Below are 21328 nucleotides of genomic sequence, written 5' to 3' on the forward strand. Positions count from 1 at the left end.
AAAAAAAGTTTTATTTATGATGTAAGCCAACAACAGGAACTATGAAAAACTTTATATTTTTTGAGATATTGACAAAAAAATCTATATATAAAAAGGGAAATGTATACCTGCATTGCTATTAAGCCAAAACTTGTGTTACTTTCCCTTTTTTTTTTTTATTCTTCCTTTTTAGGTTGTTTTTTTCTTAGTCTCAGCAACTATTACTTGACACAATATAAATGCACATAGTTAACTTTATCTTACACACACTTAGAATAACGCTAAACTTCTCAATTACTCTGGGCTGCACAGTGCAAATATAAATGAGTAGTATTAACACTTAACTCTGCACAGTCTTATCACACTGATCTATTTTCACTTTTCAGCTGCTGCTACTTATAAAAGCATTAAATGACGATGAGGGAACCTCTCATTCCCCAAGTTACAGATTGGAGAGATTGGTGTGAGGCATATGCAGAGGGGTAGAGAGATAGAATTGTATTCTGAACAGTGTGTTTATATGATAAACCTATTCATGTGCCATAAATCCAAGATGGATGAATCCACTCACTGCAAACTAACTAAGAGCTAATATGTGGTAGACATCGCAGGCTTCCTGTTGAGAAGAGCAGATTAGAGGGCATTTGTTAAAGTTTTCTTTACAACAAAATAAACATATGAGGGTGTTCTCAATATTTGTTTTCACCGGATCAACATTCAAGTCTTTAGCTGCCTTTGTCAGACGTACAAGTTTAGTGAGCCAGTAGATTGTTTGTGTGTGTGTGAGAGTGAGAGCGAGACTCTTTCTCTGCTTAAGCAATCAAAAGTGAATGACACCCTCGCATTTCTCTCCACCTCAGTCCCGTGGTTTGTGAATTTTTAAACCCGAGGGGTCCTCTTTTCACAGACGGTACTAGTAACGATTGTCTTTGTGACGCGATCCCGAAGAGGAGAACCTGTTTAATCTCAGCGTCCTCCCTCGGGAGTTGTTTATCAGTAAAAGGTTCAGGAGAAGTAACAGTATTTTCTTTTCTTTTCTTTTCTTTTTTTTTTTTTTTTAGTGATGTTCAGATGTTGAGTCAGTGAAGAAACTGTACATGTGTAAAACATTTGCGACGATTTCAACCGAAGGGTTTTTTTTCTTTTTTTTTTTCAATATTGTTCTTGATGACTATGATATCCTTGTGTCGCAGTCCTATATTTGATGGTTACGGCCTCTTAACTGAAGCCTCTTGTATTTTAAAAACAACAAAATGTTTCATGATACATGGTCGTGTATCATATTGTGATTGTGTTGTATGTCAGTGTGTAGCCACACGACACAAGCAAACAGCATTAAGTGAGGAGGATATTTTGTACTTGTGTATTTGTCTGTATTTTGAACTGATCTGAAAAATCAGAGGATTATTGATATCCATTTCTCACACATTAGACCCTTACTCACATATGAAGTAATGCGCCTTGATCATGTTGACATCACTCCGACGTAAAATATGCACAGTGACACTCAAAGCCTAAAAAATAAACAGACACAAGTGTATCCGCATTGCTAGACATTTCTGCCTGCTTTCTGTCAGGCTGCTGAGACATTCCTCAGGCTAAAATGGCCTTCAGACCCATTTGTTTTAAACTCAGTTTGCCTGCAAAGATATGGATTTCAGGAATTACACATGATCTGATTCAATGGGGTGTCAAAAAGATAACTAACAATATTACATTTCTCTCCTATCTCTGTACCGTCAATGAGATTTGTGTTAAGTGCAGTTCTTTCAGTGGCAGAGAAAACACTCAAAAAAGCAAAAAACAAAAATCAAATTAATATTTAAAAAAAAAACTTCTGCTGACAGGGTGTTTTGTTAGTATGTTTTTGGTTTGTATGTTTTCAGTTTTTATATTAACTGTACAGTTCAATCTTGGGTGAATCAAAATAAACAAAAAAAAACATAAAACAATAAAAGATATTTTCTCTGTATATGTTGTACCTGTTACTGCTGGTACTGTATCTGGTATTCTGGCTCTGTCTCAGTCACTGGAACTATGTAGTGGTTCTTCACACCGTAGTATGCTGAAATGGCATTTATTTTGGTTTTCTCAATGATGGCAGCAAAGTTTGTCTTATTTAAATGGATTCTACCACTTTTTGTTCTTCTTGATATTATACTAGTGTACTAGAAATTACTTGACAAAAAAGAACTGAAAATATGTTGATGCAAAAGCAAACTGAAATAAACATTGATTGATGTACACGGTCAAGAGCTCTGTATCACTTTACCTGAATCAATTGCTGTCATTTTCTGTGAATGGCGTGTTTCCTGCTGAAAGGAAAAAGTTGTGCATGAGAGCCTTTTTATCTTCTTGCTCAAAGGTCTTCACATACTGTAAGTGCCCACTTTGGCCAGCAGCTCGCAGAAAATAAAGCTTCCTTACATCAATCAGTCTTGAAATTGTTGCAGGATGTGACAGTCATTACAGTGACTGTGTGTTTTACCCTTTTCAGTGCTAGCTGAATAATATCAAATTCTTTGAAATAGTGTGACTATGAAATATGTTTCAACACCGATCAGCCACAACATTATGACCGGAGAAGTGAATAACATTGACCATCTCGTGATAATACAATGTTCTGCTGGGAAACTTTTAGACCTGGCCTTCATGTGGATGTTACTTGTACCACCCACCTAGACCAGACCAGACACCCCCACCCCATAGCACTCCTTGATGGCAGCAGCCATCCCCAGCAGGATGCAGTCTGACACAGACACACACACACACACAAACAGTTTAGGAACAACTAAAAAAAACATGACAAACAGTACAAGGTGTTGACCTGGCCTCCAAGTTCACTAGATCCCAAACTGATCAAGTATCTGTGGGATGATCCACAGAGGCCCCTCCCCTCAACCCATAGGACCCAAAGGCCCCCACTAACAACATTCTGTTGCCAGACACCACAGGACACCCTCAGAAGGCCCATGTCCATTCTCTCTACAGAATGTAACTCAGTACATGTACTTTGAGCTGTAATTTGAGCATTTCCGTTGAATTCAACATAGTGCATCTACATTACAATAATTCAATGAGAAAGATTGTACTTTAACCTAGCAATTTGATTTAATGAACACATGGGGTGTCAATACTGTATCTATAGTTGATATAATTTGTTAAATTTAGGTCCACCTTGGCCAGCTGCTGTACAATAGTAAATACTACACACAAAACATTAATTCATTCAGTCCATCTTCTGTATTCATTCTTTTTCCATGATTAGTTAATTCATTAATTGCCACTCATGATCCTTTTTGCAGTTTGCTGCTTTAGTAAAGTGTATAAATGCTTAATCTATCAAGGAAGACATTAATTAGTGATAAAAGACAATCATTTTTGACATTCATTTTTTTATTTTAATGATTAAATGGTCATGAATGGTTTTATATATATATATATATAGGCCTATATATATATATATATAATAGATATCCAACAAAGGTTCAAAAAAGGCAACTGGCTTTTTTGAACCTTTGTTGGATATACCATGACCTGGATGACTGAGAACCTTCACAGACATAAAATAGATGTATAAACCTGTAAAACACCAACCACATTCACAACCACTTCCCTTTCACTCAGCTTCACTGCCACAAAGATTTACTTCCGTGTTTCCGTCCAATCACATTTAAGAGTCTCTGTGAGCCACAGCCAATCAGATCTCTCCGTGGCCCGTTCTCATCCCGCCCCGCGTTCATACATTCAGCCCATTTACTGGACTGAGAACGTGAGAAACTAGCTAACGGGAAGCTCGGAACCACCACCAGACACTTACTGATATAAACATATCATGCGCTTGTTCTAACCACATATTGACAATGCCACTGGTGTAACTCCAAATGGAAACGGAGCAATAACTACGGTAAAGCTCCACTCACAGACTTCTGTTCATCCTGTCGTGCTTTGGACACTGTTAAAGCATCAATGGCATGTCTGGACAGCAGACCTCTGTGAGGACAAGACGGCTGACGTTAGACGAGTGTCAATTATGTCTCCCGGACTCTTTACGCTGCTGTCGTTGCTGCTCTTCTGTCGGGATGTGTTTGGACACGAAGTCCCTGGAGTTCAGGCAGCCTTTACACCCAGTGCAGCTAAAACTTTGGTATGGGGACCTGGACTGGAGGCGAACATTGTGCTGCCAGCTCGGTTTTTCTACATACAGGCGGTGGACAGCTCTGGGAAAAAGTAAGTAACTTAGGCCTGGTCTGCTGTGGCGCCTGCGCTGTGGCTAAATGTTGAAGTTGCTACAACCTGTAAGATTTAAATGTCATGCTAAGCTGCTAACATAGACTCGTTAAAGCTCTGTTTGAACATTTTTAAATAGAATTAAAATGACTCTGTGTTACGTGGTTTGTTTTATTCTGAAGCTATAACCGGCGTGTCTGTAACAAGTTTAACAAAACTACTGTGAAGTGAGTGAAATGCATTAAATTAGCAAGTTCCCATTAAGGTTTCTGTTTGTTTTACTAAGAAAATAGGTTAAGCACAATATAATGTGCATTCATGTCAACAAATGTACAAAAATTATCTACAGCGTATTCAGATATAATTTATTTGACTAAATATAGCTTACATTCGAGCCTGTATTATTATTTTTGAGAATTTTTAGCTACACTAATATAAAGCAGTGAATTCTACTAGTCCTGCAACAAATCTCAGCTTCATGAAGGTTATAGCATCCAGTATTTGTTTTAAACAACTGAGAGAGCTGTTGATTCAAATGTGTTTTCATCTTGTATCTCATCTATTGTATTGTGTTGTCAGTGGGCTAGGCTAAACAACAGAAACACTTTAGTATTTAATTCAGTCCAGTTTAACAGCACCACAAACTACATCCTTTCAGATGACCATCCAGTTGAAATACCACCTTTCTTACACCGTTTCAACATAAAATTAAAAGAGATCTAGTGCAGGACTGTTATACTAGAATACATTTCTTTTCACTAGTGTACCTAATAAAGTGGCAAGTAAAGTCTAGTTTTGTTGATGCAAGATGTTGTCACTGTATATCTGTTAGTACCAGAGGACCATGTTACTACAAAGACAGAACAACGTAGTAAATCTGTCCACCACGTGTTGCGTTGTGTGATAGTTGTAATGTTAAACTAGAGCAGACATGAAAGTTTGCGCCTCTGGCAGAAAGTTGTTAGACAAACTTGGGCGACCTCTTTCATCAAAGGGCTGTGTGGGACCGTTGAAGGCGTCCTACTCTTTGTGTAGTTACTCAGAGGGTATCACTTTCACACTTGCTCAGGTCCATTTATCCCCAGTACAAAACAATATTGTTTCTGCTTACACAGAAGGGACACGATGGCTCAGTGTCTGTACTAAGGAGCCATGAAAGCATATCAGCAACACACTTTTAATGGACAATTTGTTGTATTTGATGACAGTGTAATCAGATGTTGTCAGAGCAATAATACGGATAGTGTTAAATCTATTTAGTGGAGTGCATCACTCACATACACACGAGGCAAACAGAAACATCTATAGCCAAACAGTGGGTTGTTTTTGAGTAGTGGGCCAGTGTTAAATAAACCATATAGATGACTGTCTTTTCAGTCAGATACTCTATTTCTTCTAACTGAAAAGGTCAGATCAGATCTCTTTTTAATGCTAATACCAGTTTAACACTTAAACATACAAATGTGAAGTAAACTGTTCCGTATATTGTTAGGTGTAGAAAAAAAATGTTTCCGTTTTCTCCATCTCAGTTTAACAGCGTCGCCTGGAGAAAAGACCTTCGAAGTGAAGACCGTGTCTCCAGTGGAGCAGTTCACCAGGATCTGGATTCAGGTCCTGGATCGACGGGATGGGTCGTTCCTGGTTCGCTACAGAATGTACGCCACCTATACAGAGCTCCACGTCCACGTTTTGCTCAAAGACAAACATGTTGCAAAGTCACCGTTTATCCTCAAAGGTAAGATACAAATCAGAAGTGTGTTCTGGGATGGGAGCACACTGAACATGTACTTAACCACATATGTTACAAGTGAACATGTCAACTTGAATCTTTACCTGCTGTTTTGTCAGTGACTGGTAAAGATGGGACATTTTCAATGCAGGTGGAAGAGGAATATCTCTGAGTTTGTGTTAACCTCTGCAGGTCCGGTTTATCATGAAGGCTGTGACTGTCCTCAACCAAGTGGTTCTGTATGGGAGGCCCACATGCACTGTCCTCCGTCCTTCCCCCAGATAGAGAGGGACCTGTCCCTTTACAACAGTGTCGACCCAGATCGCAATGCACAGGAGATCCCACAGCGCTTTGGACAGCGGCAAAGCCTCTGCCACTACACTGTCAAAGACAATAAGGTACTCCTCAGAAAATGAAAGACCAAGAATAAGATTAGTAATACACAGTGAGCATTACTCCATACTCTCTGTGCGTGCCCTCTTGCTTTGCTTATATTCATTCCCTTCATCCTAAGCTGATCAGAATGATATCTCCTAATTCAAAAAGCTGGTTCAAGTATTGTCAGTGGTGTGGTACACACAGTAAAAACTAAGGCCAGACACATTCGCAGCCTACAGCCCACATTGGTTGGATTTGGGTCTAGGCTTGATCTGGGTTCGGGTAGTGGCGTGGGGTGACATATTTTATATTTTGCAAGCTGAGGTTACAGAGCTGATCTCACCGTTTGTTAAAACAGAAGTAAAGAAGCCAAACTTTGTTGTCTCCCAAACAGTGACTATGTTTGACAATAACACGCCAGTCTTCTCTTTCAAATACAGCCCTAACCAAAGGGCAGTATAGTAATAAACAAAGGTATTTCCTTAGACTCAAGTAATTAGGGCCAAGTAGTAAAGAAACATCAGTCAGTAGCGCCTGCAGCCATGTGACACACCTGTAAGAGCAGCGTGTCACCCAGGTGTTTCAAGGGTACAGTCTTCTCAAAATACCACTGTGGACGTCAGTCCATGGTGCTGTAACAGTGATATGTCTAAAGCGCCTCTGTTCACACAGTGCTAGCGTTACCTGGGAACATCCAGTAATTTGTCAGTCCTCAGTGGTTTACTGTCCCACTGGATCTTAAACGGTGCAATCCAAAGTATGTTATCAGTAGAGTGAAATGGAATGTTTTTGTCATTTTAGGGATTTTGAAATCCAAAACCAACAATGATACAAAAGCAGAGACAGGATTTTAGCTTTCATGCCATCTATATGCACATGCATTTTATCATCTTGCACAATAAGATATTTTAATATTAAGTCCCCTTTTTTTAAATGTGCAAAATTAAGAATATTTAACTGAGTAAAAGTGATAAAGTCCAATATTTTGTTGCAGAGTTGTTTGATGTAATGACAGTATCAAGTCTATAACCCACTTTATAACTGTACATTCAGTATCAACAAAGTATCTGCCTTCAGTTTGTTTCTCAGTCTTCAAACTCCTCTTTAGAAAGTAAAATGTCTCAGGTTGTGTTTAAATCTGGTGACTGAATTGGCTCATTTAAGCTTTGATTGCCCAGTGTGTTTGGGATCACTGGACTTCATGCGTGAATGTTTTATTAGCAATTGGCACCTCACCCCAAACAGACCCTTTGTAAGGGCCGCAGACTAAAGTGCTTTGTTTAAGTCATTGCAGTTTGACTGTTGAAATTAAAATCAGGCACAAGAAAACAAACAAAAACAAGAATAGAAAATACCATCCAAAAGCAGCAAAAAGAAAATCTGCATTTTTCTTCAGAGATAGAAACTTTTCATTCATACGTTTAGTTGAAAAGAAAACATTTATTTTCAAAAGCACAAATCATGGCGATGCAATTAATGCTGCATGTGCAGAAAAAAAAAATGCTTTTTGCTGCCATACATGTTGCATGTTACAGCCATAGGAGGGGACTAGGAAACTGGTTTAGCACATTTGGGCCATCGTTGTAGGTTACTCGATGCAGTGCGTATTCCACTGGGCAGTGACCTATTTATCACTACCAGGAAACATCTCATAACTGTAGATCAGCTGGTGAGATCTCAACACAGTGGCAAGTAAAATTCAAATTCAATTAAGCAGATTGTGATATATGATTCCACCTTGAACATTTAGGTTTAAGGTGGCATCCCCACAACCCTTCGTAGGACAAGTGGTTACAGAAGATGAATGAATGAATTTTTGATCCACTTTTTAGCCACTTGTATGGCCTTCCTGTGGTGTGGAGAACTAAAAAGAAACAGAAGGTACCCAGGTATCAGTGAATGTCAAGGTGCTTTCTTATGACAGTCTCTCTCAGTCTCTCTCTGTGGTGTGTGGAAAGCGGGGGCAGTCAACACAACACAGCCATTGAATTAATAGTCTTTTATAGATAGATAGAAATTAAACATGAGATTTATCTAGTATTGGTGAAATAAAGGAAAGAATGTCTTCAGCTGACAATAACATGGGCCTTGTAATTGCACCCGTTGGTGCAGTCTGCTGTTAATGAAAGTAATCTTGAATTTAACCATCGCTCCCTTCACCCACCTTTCACGAGGCCGCACTCTGCTGCAGTAAAGCTGGGGCTGTGTGTTCATGTAAAATAGCTTCTGTTGTGTTTTTATTTTTTCTTTATTCTCTACAGGTCTATGTTAAAACATTTGGAGAACATGTTGGTTTCAGAATATTCATGGACGCCATCCTCCTGTCACTCACCAGGAAGGTGAACTCCTCTTATACTTTTTCATTTTAATTACATGCCTTTCCAAATTTTACACTGAATTTATCAGTGTATACATCCATCCATTCATTGAAAGATTAGTATGTTCTGTAATTAATCTTCAATCATGTGAATCATACACACAATATGAATTTTCAAGCTGGAGTGTGCAGCAGGGCCTCCTCTGTTATATGGCAGTCCTCTTTTCATTGTCAGAAGAGTATTATCCATGACCCTCTCTGTGATGGTGTGTTTGTGTATCCAGGTGCAGCTCCCTGATATGGAGTTTTTTGTTAATCTGGGTGACTGGCCATTGGAGAAGAGAAAACCCTCAGAGAAGATTCACCCCATCTTTTCCTGGTGTGGCTCTAACAATACCAGAGATATCGTCATGCCCACTTATGACCTGACTGAGTCTGTACTTGAGACTATGGGAAGGTACAGTCCTGTATTTGTAACACAACTATTGCACGTGCTAAGGATCACTGAGTCTGCACCGGACTAAACGGTATAAGTCAGTCTCATTCAGTCTATAGGCTGTTAGTTTTATTCATCTAGTAATTTATACAGGTGAACTTGCGGTTAAGTGTCACTGAATTTTTTATGAAGAATGACTAATTTGTGTGTGAGAAGAACAGTTTTGCTAGCAGCTCTTTTTTTGTATCTATATTGAGGCATCCAAACAGCTCGTAATTACACTCAAACTCTCTCTGTCCAATCAACAGAGTGAGCCTGGACATGATGTCGGTTCAGGCCAACACGGGACCACCGTGGCCAGAGAAGAATGCCACGGCTTTCTGGAGGGGCCGGGACAGTCGTCAGGAGCGTCTGGAGTTGGTCAAGCTCTCCAGGGCCCACCCCAACTTAATAGATGCTGCTTTCACCAACTTCTTCTTCTTCAAACATGACGAGAGCCTCTATGGACCACTGGTCAAGCACGTCTCTTTCTTTGACTTTTTCAAGGTGAGAGTGCAGGTTTGTCTTGATGTATGTGTAAGGAAATCGTAATTAAAAATACAGCAACATTCAGTAAAAATTGACACTCAACTCTGCGAATGTTAGTAAAACGTATTTCCAGCAAAAATGCTTTGATAAGTGTACCCAATCCACAGAGCACAGTGAGAGCAGTGAACTTGTCCAAATTTGTTTCTTATGAAGAAAGCAAATCACACAGTCAGTTAATTATTTATTATTTTCATTTCCGATTTTTGTCCACCTTCAGTACAAGTACCAAATAAACATCGATGGCACTGTCGCAGCGTATCGACTGCCTTACCTGTTGGCAGGAGACAGTGTGGTCTTGAAGCAGGATTCTGGCTACTACGAGCATTTCTACAATGAGCTTCGACCGTGGGAGCACTACATCCCTATAAGGGCGGACCTGGGAGACCTGCTGGAAAAGATCCAGTGGGCTCGTGATCATGATGAAGAGGTGATGATGATATGCTGCCTTTATTAAGAATAACCATAAATGACTTTGTTCCACTTTTCACTACTTTCTATGATCCTTACTGTCTTTCAGGTAAAGAAAATTGCACTTACGGGTCAGCAGTATGCCCGCAATCATCTTATGGGGGACAAGATATTTTGTTACTATTACAAACTTTACAAGGTAATTACAGTATATAAAATAATATGATAAAATTGTCAGGGTAGTGCAAAAAAAAATTAGTTTTTTCAGGGTAAAATGGTTTTGGAATTTGTTTTAATGGCATAGTTGTATTGAGGATACACTTTTCTTATGTGTCATATTTAACTCATCAATGTCAATGTTCTTCTTGTAGGAGTATGCCAAACTCCAGGTCACTGAGCCTAAGGTTCGTGAGGGCATGGAGCTTGTAGAGCAGCCCATTGATGACCTGTTTCCGTGCTCCTGCCACAGGGTGAGGGTAAGGAACACCACTGAGTTGCAGTGGTTCTGGTAGTAGAGTCAGCTCTGTGAATGAGTTGCTACAGTATGTCGACGTAACCAGTTTTCAGCGTGTTACACACAAGTAGCAGGAGCTTGTGAACAAGAAATTCGCACAATATCCACCATTCACAGATGGTCTGAATCTCAGTGGGCTCCATATTCCATGTATAAGCATCCAACCAGTTAAGACAGTGAATGAGACGAGTACACACACGTTGCCATTCATAGTGTTGACACTATCCTTTACTCTTAATATAATAGGACTCTAAATGCTCAGTTGTGTAATAAACCTTTTTCACAGCAGATGAAGCACAAGTGTTACTATCAACCTTCTACCTTCTATTCATTTATCCCAGCACGCCATAACAGTGTGAATATCAGGGCCATGAAACTGAAGCAGCCATTATTCATTTGATGTGTTTACAGGTTTTAACAATCATAACATGTCACAAAGTGTTCAATTAAAGGTGTGTACGTGTTTAAATGGTGCAATGGAGCTCTGTAAGCCATAGAGTTTTTGTACACAATTGAGAAGAAGGTAGTGAAGGCAAGGGCCTAATTCAATTCATATTACATTTAGACTTCCTGTAAGTATATCTGTAGAGGAGCAGACAGCAATAGCTCGTAGGTGGGGGTGGGGGATTCTAATATTATAACAGACCTCTGCTCCACTCTACAGTGTGTGGCTCCCTCTGGTGTATACAAGGTGCCAGTGCTCCACTTTAAATATTCCTTAGCGTAACAATGACTGACGAACAGGTTTTCATTGTGGGAACGTTGGCAATAAACTGCTAGCCTGGCTCCGCCTGCCTACGTACTTCCGCTCATTTGCATTCCCCACAGTACTCCAGAGAGTCTGGTATCCAGGCTAATAAACTGCTGCATATGTCAGCAACTGTATAACAAGTCGTTTTAGTAATTGGTGGCATAGATTTCTTTACTGCAAAACCTCACTGATAATTTGACCTCTCCCCATCAAACATAATGAAATCGTGATCTAGTGACATCTCTATTTCAGATTCTGACATGAGGATTTTTCATTTGTTTATTTCAGGCAAAGGATGAACTCTGATGCGCCATCCAGTTATAGGATCGTCATTTGTATCTGGTGTATTGCCAAATAATTTTTTGTGGATTAATTGTATTACTGGTGAATATCTCATTTTTAATAAATAATTCTTTTTCTACGTTAAAAGTGATCTGTATTTGCTTTCTTTTTTATATTATACGCTCAAGTCAAAGTGATATTTATACTTTAAAGGGATGTTTTTTATTCAAGATCTTTTTATTAACATTTTCTTATTATAGCAAGTGTACAGTGCTGGATAGCCATTACAAAGATTATGGGTACATATCAATCGCACCATGTACACATAAAGAAGAAAGAAAAGGAAAACAGGACAAATGAAAAAAGACAAAACCTCGAACATTGTACAAAATAATCCCTCCCGTGTCATTGCCAGATTACCAGTCACAAGTATCACTGTTAAACCAAAAGCACAGAGTATATAACACATGTACAGCAAAGCTGAGCAGTATTCAAGGGCCAAGCCCTTAAAGGGTCTGGAAGTCTCTTAGAAAGGGGCCCCACACCTTCTGAAACCTCTTATTTGAATGCTGCAGGGAGTGTCTGATTTTCTCCAGTTTTAAGCAGGACATGATGTCTTCCAACCACTGCGCATGAGTGGGAGGAAAAGTATCCTTCCACCTGAGCAGAATTGCTCGTCGAGCCAGAAGGGAGGCAAAGGATAAAATGCGTTGCTTTGCTGTAGTTAGCTTTTCCTCCCCTCCCATAATCCCGAACAGAGCAGTCACTGGGTTTGGATCTAATTTTATGTTTAACACCTGAGAAAGTGTATGAAAAACCTCCCTCCAATATTTCCCAAGGCCTGAGCAAGACCAGTACATGTGGATGAGAGAAGCTTCCACATTTTTGCATTTTACACAGTATGGACTGATATCCGGATATATGGAGGACAGTTTTGCTTTTGAAATATGAGCCCTGTGCACCACTTTAAACTGGATTAAACAGTGGCGTGCACAGAGGGAGGTTGAATTAACCAGTTTAAGTGCGGAGACCCAAGCATCCTCCGACAGAGGAAAGCCCAAGTCCTCCTCCCATGCAGCTTTCAGCCTATCTGTGGAGGCATTTCCAAGCTCCAAGAGCTTGCCATATAGAGCCGAAATGGGCCTCTTTTTAAGTGGATTTATAGAAAGGACGGTGTCAACTATAGTCGAATCTGCTGTTGTTACAGAGCCGATCTTCTGAGAGAGGATGAAATGCCTTGCCTGGAGATACCTAAAGAAATTTGACTTAGGGAGGCTGAATTTCCTACTCAGTTGCTCAAATGATGCCAGATTGCTGTCTATGAACAGATCTTGAAAACGTACAATCCCTTTCCTGTGCCACTCTTGAAAGGCGGAGTCTTGGCAGGATGGTTTAAAAAGGTGGTTTGATGCGATGGGGCTTAAAGGGATGTTTAACAGGATGTGATATAATAAGAGAACTAAGCTGCATATCAACATATGTATATCAACATTTCATATTAGAATACCAGAATCCAGAAGGAATTATTTCTTTGGTAGTGTCCAACAGAAGATTAGTACAGATGAAGGTGTTTCAGTGTGCCTTACAGATCCAGATCAGTGGTCTAACCCAAGCTCCCAAGCAGACGAGGAAAAACTCCCCCTTAACCTCAGAGTAACCTAAGGGTCAGAGGAAGAAGCCTGGGTGTGGGAGAGAAAGAGAGAGTACCTGTATGTTTGTGAGGTTTCCAGTTTACACCAAGAAGTGAGAATGCTTTAGCCTCACTTCTCTTGTCCTTGTCCTCGGTCCATTCCGTACGGCAACTTTCCATCTGCTGCTCAACGATCTTTAAAGAGGCCACAAGCTTGTTGTTGATGTCCTGCTGCTCTTTAGGCTGATTTTAGTGGAGAGTTCTGGATTTTGTCCATTTCTTCCAGCAGGGAGGTTTTCTCATGTTGCCATTTGATCTTGCCACTGTTCTTGGAGCTTCTGGAAATCAGACTCAATTTTTTTTAATATAATTTTTCCTACTGTCCAACAAGGCATTGTAAGAGGCCTCTGATGTTTCCATGTCTGTGATGAGGGAAACTTTCTCCTGCTGCCACTGGAGCTGCTGAACCTTCAGCTGCTGCTCAGCCTCCTTCAGAGCTGTCAAGCGCTCTTGTTTCTTGTCTTTATTGCTGGTTTATTTGAAGCAGACAGGTGGTGTGCTGTAGCTGTAATGGCCACTCATAAACGCTAGTTGTCGCTCTTTCACAGTGAGGTTGTATTTTGTGGACACCAAAGAAGAAACGTCTTGAACGAAATGGACAAGTTTGAAGAGGTAAATAAACATCGGTCAAAGAGCGCATTCCAGCATGTGAACCAAAGATAGTTTAAATTAGCCATAGCTCAACCCAGACGAGTGTTTTATAAAGTTTGGGGTAGAGTTAAGTATTCCTCGGTAACGGCACAGACATATAAATAAGACATCACCTGTAAGCCACTGCTTGAAGTTTGTTGAAGATGCACCGCCAGCTAGCTGAGTGCTACACCGCTTCTCACGTCAATGAATGGTAAAACGTAGACGGGGTAGCATTATTTTAGTACGAATTGTCTTTTACGGAGGAAATACTGTAACGCACATAAGAAGGAGCGCGTTTAACTTTTACTATTTATCAGCTCTGAGATGTTTACGCCTCATGATGCTCACTGACTTTCAGGAAGCAGTCAAAGTGCCGTTTGGTACAAAGTCTCTGGATGCCTCCTTGTGTGTCCCTGCCTCACTCGACCGTGTTGACACGGCTGTCATCCTCACACATGGTGCTGGGGGAGACATGAACTTCAGACATCTGGTCTCCCTGGCACACTCTCTGGCATCCAGTGGCATCATCTGCTTAAGATTTACATGCAAAGGTTTAAACTTGGGTTATCGAGTGAAGGCCTACCGTGCTGTGTGGGTGAGCATATTCATTCATTTTATTCATAGGAAGATGTGCATTGATAAACTGCTTCACGCAATATGTTTTCCTCCTAGGACTACTTGAAGGCACTACAGAAGTTCACAATTAGACACATGTATCTTGGAGGTAATCCTGTCAGATTCAATAGAGGAAGTGTTAACATAATTAAATAATATTCAAAATTGATCACTCAATTTTGGGCAAACTGACAAATGTCAATATCAGATTTTGCACAAATTGCAACTAAAATTACACGGCTTGTGACCCTTCCACAGGCAGGTCAATGGGATGTCGTGCTGCTGCGTCTCTAGCCAGGCAGCTAAGCGACGAATCTGAGGCTGCGGTGCAGGGTGTCATTTGCCTGTCTTTCCCCTTGCACCCACCAGGACAGACACACGCCCATCTCCAGCGGAGTGAAGATCTCAGGATGCTGCCTGAAGACATGCGTGTGCTGTTTGTGTCAGGCACTGAGGACAACATGTGTGACAGGGTAAGGGAGAAATCTATTCTGGACTGACTCCAATTGCATATTTATATTCATATATCCTCAGCATACGTTTTTAAGGAAACATACTGTATGTATCTTTTATTTTACATATACTAATACTAATACCCATGGTATGTTTCCTTGGTCCTCGTTCATCTCAGTTAAGCATGGTACACATTATCCTATGATTCAGTCATCAGTTGCATGTGTTTATAGGGGGTTCCTACTATTTGTATAATGTTATTTTTAGAGCCCTCTTATTTTGGATGACAGCAGTATTACTCCATCTTAGATATACTGTACATTGTCCAATCCTGTCAAGTTTATAACAGTTGAATGACATGACTTGCACCACTATGATTTTGTCTGTCTTTGCTCAGGAGCTTTTCGCTGGTGTGGTAAAAGAAATGAAAACTCAGGTTGAGATTTTCTGGCTACAAGGAGGCAGCCATGGACTGACAGTGAAAACAAGGTCTGAGGATTCTGTGTTGGATGAAGTGAACACCAAAGTTATCAACTGGATCAGTGAACAGGGAGAATAGATTAATCAATGAATCGAGATGTATATTTATTTGTTTTATGTTGTCCCACTTGTTAAATAAATTGTATTATTTTACACAATGGATGTGTTTGTAAGTATTTGTTGCATGGTTTTTAATTTCACAGCACTCACAGCTGAAAAATGAGCTTTGAATAGGCTATTTACTGATTGCACAGTTTATTTATATGAAACCATTAGAAGGACACGTTTTCCCCAAACATAACTGAATATTCTGTTGAAAACATTAGTGACTCTTTCAAATGATTACTCCACTATAGAAGCATTTTTATAACCAGTCTACAAGTTTTCTTTTGGTTTGGTATTCTTTAATGCGGATGTACTATTTTGTCCATACTGTAGGAAATGTTACTGCATTTATTTTCCCCTTTACGGCTTTTAAGTGTAGTAATTACCATGACAACTGAACTCTACTTGACTTTAAACTAGCTTGTCAGCTAGTTAAGGCTAGCCATTGAGGTTAAATGCTAAATTAGCTCTGCAATTTAAACCTCTTCGCCTGAGACGAGGAGACAAGCTGTATTGTTGTCGCTGTGTCTTTAAGACAGACGATGACGTTTATATTTTCTCGAATACAATTGGCTGTCTGGCTTCCGTGTTCAAGGGACAGTGAAGCATGGCAGGAGAACCGTGGAATAGGGTAAACATTCCCTGTCCTTGTGCCGTTTCGAGTGTCCGTATCAGTTTCACCTCACCAACAGGTACGGTCCGTTGTTCCGATGCTAGGAAGCTGAGTATTTAACTACTTAGCTACGTGCTGTATTGCACAGAACTGAACTCCCACGTGGGAGTGCTGGTATTTCCTTGCACATGCATATGAACTGATGCTGACTGGGTGTCGTTGCTGTGTTACAGGTACAAAAGTTAAAAACCTGTTGGCCGAAAACGAGAAGGTCCTCAAACTGCTCCGAAGTGAGATTCTTCAAACGGAGATACGTGTCCTGTATGAGCTGCTGTACAACCTCAACAACAGCTACAAAGGCAACAGGACCTTCAGAGGGATAAAGCAGGTGAGGAGTGTGGCACGAAGCCTCTGCAGCTTATCTGCTGTAGTCCCAGTGATGGTGAACCTACAGACTTACATATTTTGTTTGATCTCTCGTAGGTTGAACAATGTATAAACAAGCTGAAGAACATGAAGCTCGATGCTGCTCTGCAGGATCTGGTTGATCTGTGTCCGAACAGGATTCAGAGGTACGTTACTGGATCAGTGTCATGTGCTGCTTGTACCGTTTTTTCACAAAGCATTGAGACTCAGTTGGGAGGTGCATAAGATTAATAACAAAGATAGTATACAGTTGAATGTGGACTCAAATTTTAAGAGTATATTTGCGTTTATTATTAGAGGACTAAGCATCAAGGCTGGTGAGTGTGATGTTCCCAGTCAACCAATGCTGGAGTGGATCTGTCTCAAACTGCTGGGAGCCGCCCAGCTGATGAGCTGCACATTGAACCGGTGCAGTAGAGCTTTTTTGTATCCTTTTCAGAACTAAGTAAGTACGTAATGCTTTCATATCACAGCTCCCATGTACCTAATCACAAGTGATTTACATAAATAAAAAATATACAACTAATGTATCAATAATTCACAGTAACAACATACAAAAGCCAGTAAAAGCAAATAAAAATAAAATATCTGCTTATACAGACTGATCAAAACGTTTTCAGCTCCTTCATAAAGGCGTAACAGGAGTCTCCAGATCACAACAGTAAAGGGAAAGCTTTCCAGAGAAAGTATGCAAAAGCTTGAAAAGCATGGTCGTCTCTGATTCTGTGGCAGTTTCGAAGGAACAGCCAGGAGATCAACATGTACCGGGATGCTTGGCCATAATGTGCTGCAAAGGTTGGCACCAGTATTTTAAAATGGATGTGAAATTTAACTGGAAGACATCGCAGAGAGACGCGACACATATAGCTCCTGTAGATGTGCCCGAGGCGGCTGAAGATCTGTTGGATTTTTGCAGCTGTCGCTCTCTTCATCATGTCCATCTTGATGTCGCCTGAAGGGTTTCCCCTTAACAGATACTTGTCTCAGACTCTCAAAGCAGCAGATGAAATGGGAGGAGTTTCTCATACTCAACGTGGTGATAACCAGCATGCTCAGCCGTCTGTGGTGAGAACTTTTTCCTCATTGTCGCATTTGAAAATTAGAAGCAGTTGCAGAAGTATGAATTTTTTCTTCGTTTCTGTGTTGAAGGCTCCAAATTTGCAGCAAGATGTAGAGCACTTGTATTTAAAATAAACTAAATCAAGCTCTTCGACGGTCTGAGTCACCTGCATTTGTGCTTTATCAGGGTGATTTTTCGTGGAATGCTGGCCAGCCTGTCGACTCTGTACCAGCAGCTCCTGGAATTCCTCAGAGACGTAGCCTGTGCCCAGCCCATGCCCTTCCTCACAGACTTCTCCCTGCCAGCAGACTTTGCTCAGTTCCTAGGTCCCTCCGGTGTATTTTTAGTGACCAAACACCCAGCACGTGTTCCCCATGCCAGAGGCCGCAAAGAGAAGCATCAGAAGAAGAAGAATAAATCTTCAGTTAAAGTCAAGAACCAGGGAACGACAAGGATGATTAAAGAAGACCTGGGTGTATCTATTGAAAGAGGTGTGGAATCTCATACATCTGAATTGTTCTTGATGGTCAATTTGCAATAAAGCATGAATAAGCCATTGTTTAATATATTGACATCAAACATTTTGTTTAAGCTGACATGAATGTGATTATACGAAAAATAATTTTGCTGCATGAGTAGGTTGGTTATTTAAATGTTTTTTCATTTACTATGCAGTGTGCTTACATCACTGATATACACCTCTTTTTTCCCAGGTGTTGGTCTTGGCCCTGACATTAAGCCCTTTCTCAAAGTTTTCAAGGATTTTACAAAGGTATGGGAGTGAATCAGATCAGTTATTTATCCTTTTTTTAATTTACTGTGGTTTTCAATTTTGAGCCACTTAACTAATAATTGTATCCTTTTTGGTGCCAAGGATAAATCTTTCCCGGAAGAAAAGTACAGGTCTGTCGAGAAGCAAAAGTTCAAGAAACAAGTGAGAAGAGCTTCTACGTTCACACACATGGCGACCCATCTGGAAGAAATGATTCTGTGGTGCAAATCCCAGAGGATGGAAAAGGAGAAACGCCTCTTAACCTTCCTGCGTTTAAAGTGCCAAAAGATGAAATGCCTGGAGGCAGCAGGTCACAAGTAAGAGCATCTCTGCAGAATATCAAGTTGTCCAGGCAAAGCTACGTGCTTTAGCATTCGCTGACACAGTTGCAATACTAAATGTGCACGCTTTTCTAATCTGTCCTCAGCGTCCAGAGGAAGTTGGGGAGCTTCAGGCGGGAGGCTTGCTGGGCTTTGTCTCCTCGAGGATCGATGCCAAAGACCTTTTGTTTCCCCGCTCCAGTGAGGAGAAAGGCTCGTCTAAAAACTCGTTTTCAGTCACTCAAAAGTCGATTTGTGTTTTCTACTGTCATAAATGGTGTTAAAAGGAAAAACCCAATCAGACGACAGAAATGGACTGAACTTTTGCCGTCTGGACTCCCCCAGGACGACCAGCAGAGCAAGACTGCGCACGAGGAGACGCATAAGACCACAAACTCTGAAAGTCAAGATGACATAGATAATATATTTGCCTCCATAGGTTGGTGATACTCAACGGATTGACACAGGACACAAAGTACTGAGTGCAGCTGAGCTTTGTAAACAATGAAACATTGTTCTGTGAAATCCATTGAATGAACAAAAGCTACTTGACACCAAGCTACTTTAAAGTTCATATATTGCGCCTCTTACTGCATAAAGCATTGCAAGAGGGAAGTACTCAGATTTAAGGACCTGAATCCCTTGTGTAAACAAATAGGACACTAGACAAAGAGTGTTAAGTTATTTTAAAAGCAGAATATGACACCCAAACTAATGTCAATTTAACGGATGTACAACAGTTTGGATTGTCTTTATACCAAGAGCATTTTATACCACCTGTGTGATTAAAACCATTTTAGCCATATTATTGGTTCTGTCTCTGTCAACTGGAAAAGCATTGGGTACTAAAACATTAAAAAAAAAAAAACAACTTATAAATTACTCAAGATTCTCTATTTACCATACATTTTTGGAGCAATTAAGCAATCAAGAGTGTGCTCACTATAATACAACATGTCTGCATTTATGTACATGAGCTAATGGAGCTGGTGCAGAAGGTATTTGAGAAATGTCAGTCTGACCGGAAGAGGTTTTTATTTAAAATCTAAATGCTTGAAATGAGGAAGGAATGGCTTAATAATAAAAAGAGCATGAGCATGGGTTGATCTGGTACGTTGAAGCCATTTATCAGTAGGACTAATCACCAAAGCACATTCTTAGGCTTTATCACTCTTCTGCTGATAACAAGGTAAAATAGAATTATTAAATCCGTTGCACATCTTGGTCTGTCTCCTTTAAGATAACACTGTAAGGCACAGTTTGTCTTATAGATAAGGAAATATCTGTTTAAGAAACCATGAAATACAAATTTGCAACTTTTATTTAAAACTGTACATGTGATAAAGCTATTTCTTAATATTCATGTCAGAGAGGCATCAAAATGATTTTATAACTGAGCCGCTTTTCCAGGTGCCATTTCTGGCTCCACCTGGTGGTGTTGATGATTAATTCGCTCGATTAGCATTCCCACTAGACACGTTAATCGTCTTTAGAGCTGAGACCGTGACTGCTGATGTGAACACCTGAGACGGGGTGTATTTGTAGTCAGCGTGGGCTCAGTCCTAGGCCTTTGTGGTCCAAGAGCATGCAGGTGTGTGACAGTCCAGTGCAGCCGTGACTGCACGGGAGAGGACGCTGTGCATCAAATTAGAAGCTCAAGGGTTAGTTTTGTTGCAGCCAGTTGTTTTGCTTCCCACTGTTTTTATCGTGCGCTGCCAAAGAAGACACAGTCCTACCATCTGCACAAACAGTGCAGTTTTCCTCCCCCTCACAGAGCCTGAGTTGAGTTATGGTCTAAAATCAACCCACCCTGTTTATTTGTGTATGTGAGTCTGCAGATTCCTGATACTTGTTCAAATGGGTTTCAGAGCCAGAGGCTCAAGTAAAAGTACAACATTACACTCCTGCGGTGAAGAAAAGCCTTAAAGGCAGACAGGAACTTTGCAGTTTTTCTCTGCTGAAGTTGAAGTGGCTGTGCCAAATGCCATCAGTATCCAGATTACCACACTTGATGGAAAGCACGGCTTGATGAGCACAGAGGAAGCAAACGTCAGCGAAACTTCAATACCCTTAGGTCAGCATAAAAGTGAAAGCAAAAGTGGAGAAATAAACAAATACCTCTCTTCTTCTTTAGAGATGTATTTTCCTTAGAAATGAAAGCACTTAAATATGACGTAATCTAAGAAAGTTAAACATTGAGGACAATTTCATGCAATGAAAAAATATGACATAGTTGTAAGAAATACAAACAAGGAAATAAGAAATAAAATAAAAGATTGGAGGGCTGTTTCTGCAGTATCTCCTTCTGGTTTATGGCCTGCCTCAGTGTCTGACCAGAGCAACATTGTGTACAGCCTTGTGTTGTGAGACCATCCAAGTCTCTGTACCTCTGTCTGCCAAGAGGCATTTAATGCCATGTAATTGTAAATAGGTGTTTCCACACAGCTGAGTTCAGCCCTGGAACTGTACATATTTTTGTTGGTGGCTCTCCGGGGATTCAGTAAATGAATCTATTACAGCTTGTGGGCATGACATGACCTAAAACATGA

General features: G+C 40.4%; 3 protein-coding genes across 5 annotated transcripts; all 3 read left to right on the forward strand.

Annotated features, from left to right (window-relative positions):
- Positions 1 to 3667: 3667 nt before the first annotated feature.
- On the forward strand, positions 3668 to 11725 carry poglut2 (protein O-glucosyltransferase 2). Of its 2 annotated transcripts, none has more exons than XM_084544078.1 (10): positions 3668 to 4209; positions 5739 to 5944; positions 6131 to 6336; positions 8578 to 8655; positions 8918 to 9090; positions 9378 to 9615; positions 9875 to 10084; positions 10175 to 10264; positions 10437 to 10535; positions 11619 to 11725. In XM_084544078.1, exons 1-10 carry the CDS (start codon positions 4013 to 4015, stop codon positions 11634 to 11636), a joined length of 1515 nt encoding a protein of 504 aa, XP_084400204.1. In that variant the 5' UTR covers positions 3668 to 4012; the 3' UTR covers positions 11637 to 11725. The 2 variants fall into 2 exon arrangements, with proteins under 2 accessions (XP_084400204.1, XP_084400203.1); XM_084544077.1 differs by having other exon boundaries at positions 10437 to 10541; positions 11619 to 11715.
- Positions 11726 to 13336: 1611 nt separating this feature from the next.
- tex30 (testis expressed 30) lies at positions 13337 to 15723 on the forward strand. 2 transcript variants are annotated; one of them, XM_084545518.1, is made up of 5 exons: positions 13337 to 14146; positions 14294 to 14530; positions 14608 to 14659; positions 14809 to 15023; positions 15401 to 15723. In XM_084545518.1, exons 1-5 carry the CDS (start codon positions 14144 to 14146, stop codon positions 15560 to 15562), a joined length of 669 nt encoding a protein of 222 aa, XP_084401644.1. In that variant the 5' UTR covers positions 13337 to 14143; the 3' UTR covers positions 15563 to 15723. The 2 variants fall into 2 exon arrangements, with proteins under 2 accessions (XP_084401644.1, XP_084401643.1); XM_084545517.1 differs by having other exon boundaries at positions 13337 to 14530.
- A 37-nt stretch (positions 15724 to 15760) lies between these two features.
- Positions 15761 to 19623, forward strand: rmp64 (ribonuclease MRP subunit p64). Its single transcript, XM_084545516.1, has 9 exons — positions 15761 to 16280; positions 16435 to 16589; positions 16685 to 16773; positions 16925 to 17053; positions 17615 to 17692; positions 17874 to 18178; positions 18401 to 18459; positions 18562 to 18776; positions 18887 to 19623. The coding sequence occupies exons 1-9, from the start codon at positions 16196 to 16198 to the stop codon at positions 19224 to 19226; spliced, it is 1455 nt and encodes a 484-aa protein (XP_084401642.1). The 5' UTR covers positions 15761 to 16195; the 3' UTR covers positions 19227 to 19623.
- Positions 19624 to 21328: the final 1705 nt, after the last annotated feature.

Source organism: Chelon labrosus (genome assembly GCF_963514085.1).
Source record: "Chelon labrosus genome assembly, chromosome: 5".
Classification (NCBI taxonomy): Eukaryota; Metazoa; Chordata; class Actinopteri; order Mugiliformes; family Mugilidae; genus Chelon; species Chelon labrosus.

What these genes read in the sequence shown, in the direction of transcription:
- poglut2 (XM_084544077.1), top strand. Translation starts at nt 4,013, where the DNA reads ATGTCTCCCGGACTCTTTACGCTGCTGTCGTTGCTGCTCTTCTGTCGG. An exon ending in ACACTGTCAAAGACAATAAG is followed by an intron (nt 6,337 to 8,577) that starts GTACTCCTCAGA and finishes TATTCTCTACAG; the next exon opens with GTCTATGTTAAAACATTTGG. An exon ending in GTACTTGAGACTATGGGAAG is followed by an intron (nt 9,091 to 9,377) that starts GTACAGTCCTGT and finishes TCCAATCAACAG; the next exon opens with AGTGAGCCTGGACATGATGT.
- tex30 (XM_084545517.1), top strand. Translation starts at nt 14,144, where the DNA reads ATGGTAAAACGTAGACGGGGTAGCATTATTTTAGTACGAATTGTCTTT. An exon ending in AGGCCTACCGTGCTGTGTGG is followed by an intron (nt 14,531 to 14,607) that starts GTGAGCATATTC and finishes TTTTCCTCCTAG; the next exon opens with GACTACTTGAAGGCACTACA. An exon ending in AGGACAACATGTGTGACAGG is followed by an intron (nt 15,024 to 15,400) that starts GTAAGGGAGAAA and finishes GTCTTTGCTCAG; the next exon opens with GAGCTTTTCGCTGGTGTGGT.
- rmp64 (XM_084545516.1), top strand. Translation starts at nt 16,196, where the DNA reads ATGGCAGGAGAACCGTGGAATAGGGTAAACATTCCCTGTCCTTGTGCC. An exon ending in TGTCCGAACAGGATTCAGAG is followed by an intron (nt 16,774 to 16,924) that starts GTACGTTACTGG and finishes GTTTATTATTAG; the next exon opens with AGGACTAAGCATCAAGGCTG. An exon ending in GGGTGTATCTATTGAAAGAG is followed by an intron (nt 18,179 to 18,400) that starts GTGTGGAATCTC and finishes CTTTTTTCCCAG; the next exon opens with GTGTTGGTCTTGGCCCTGAC.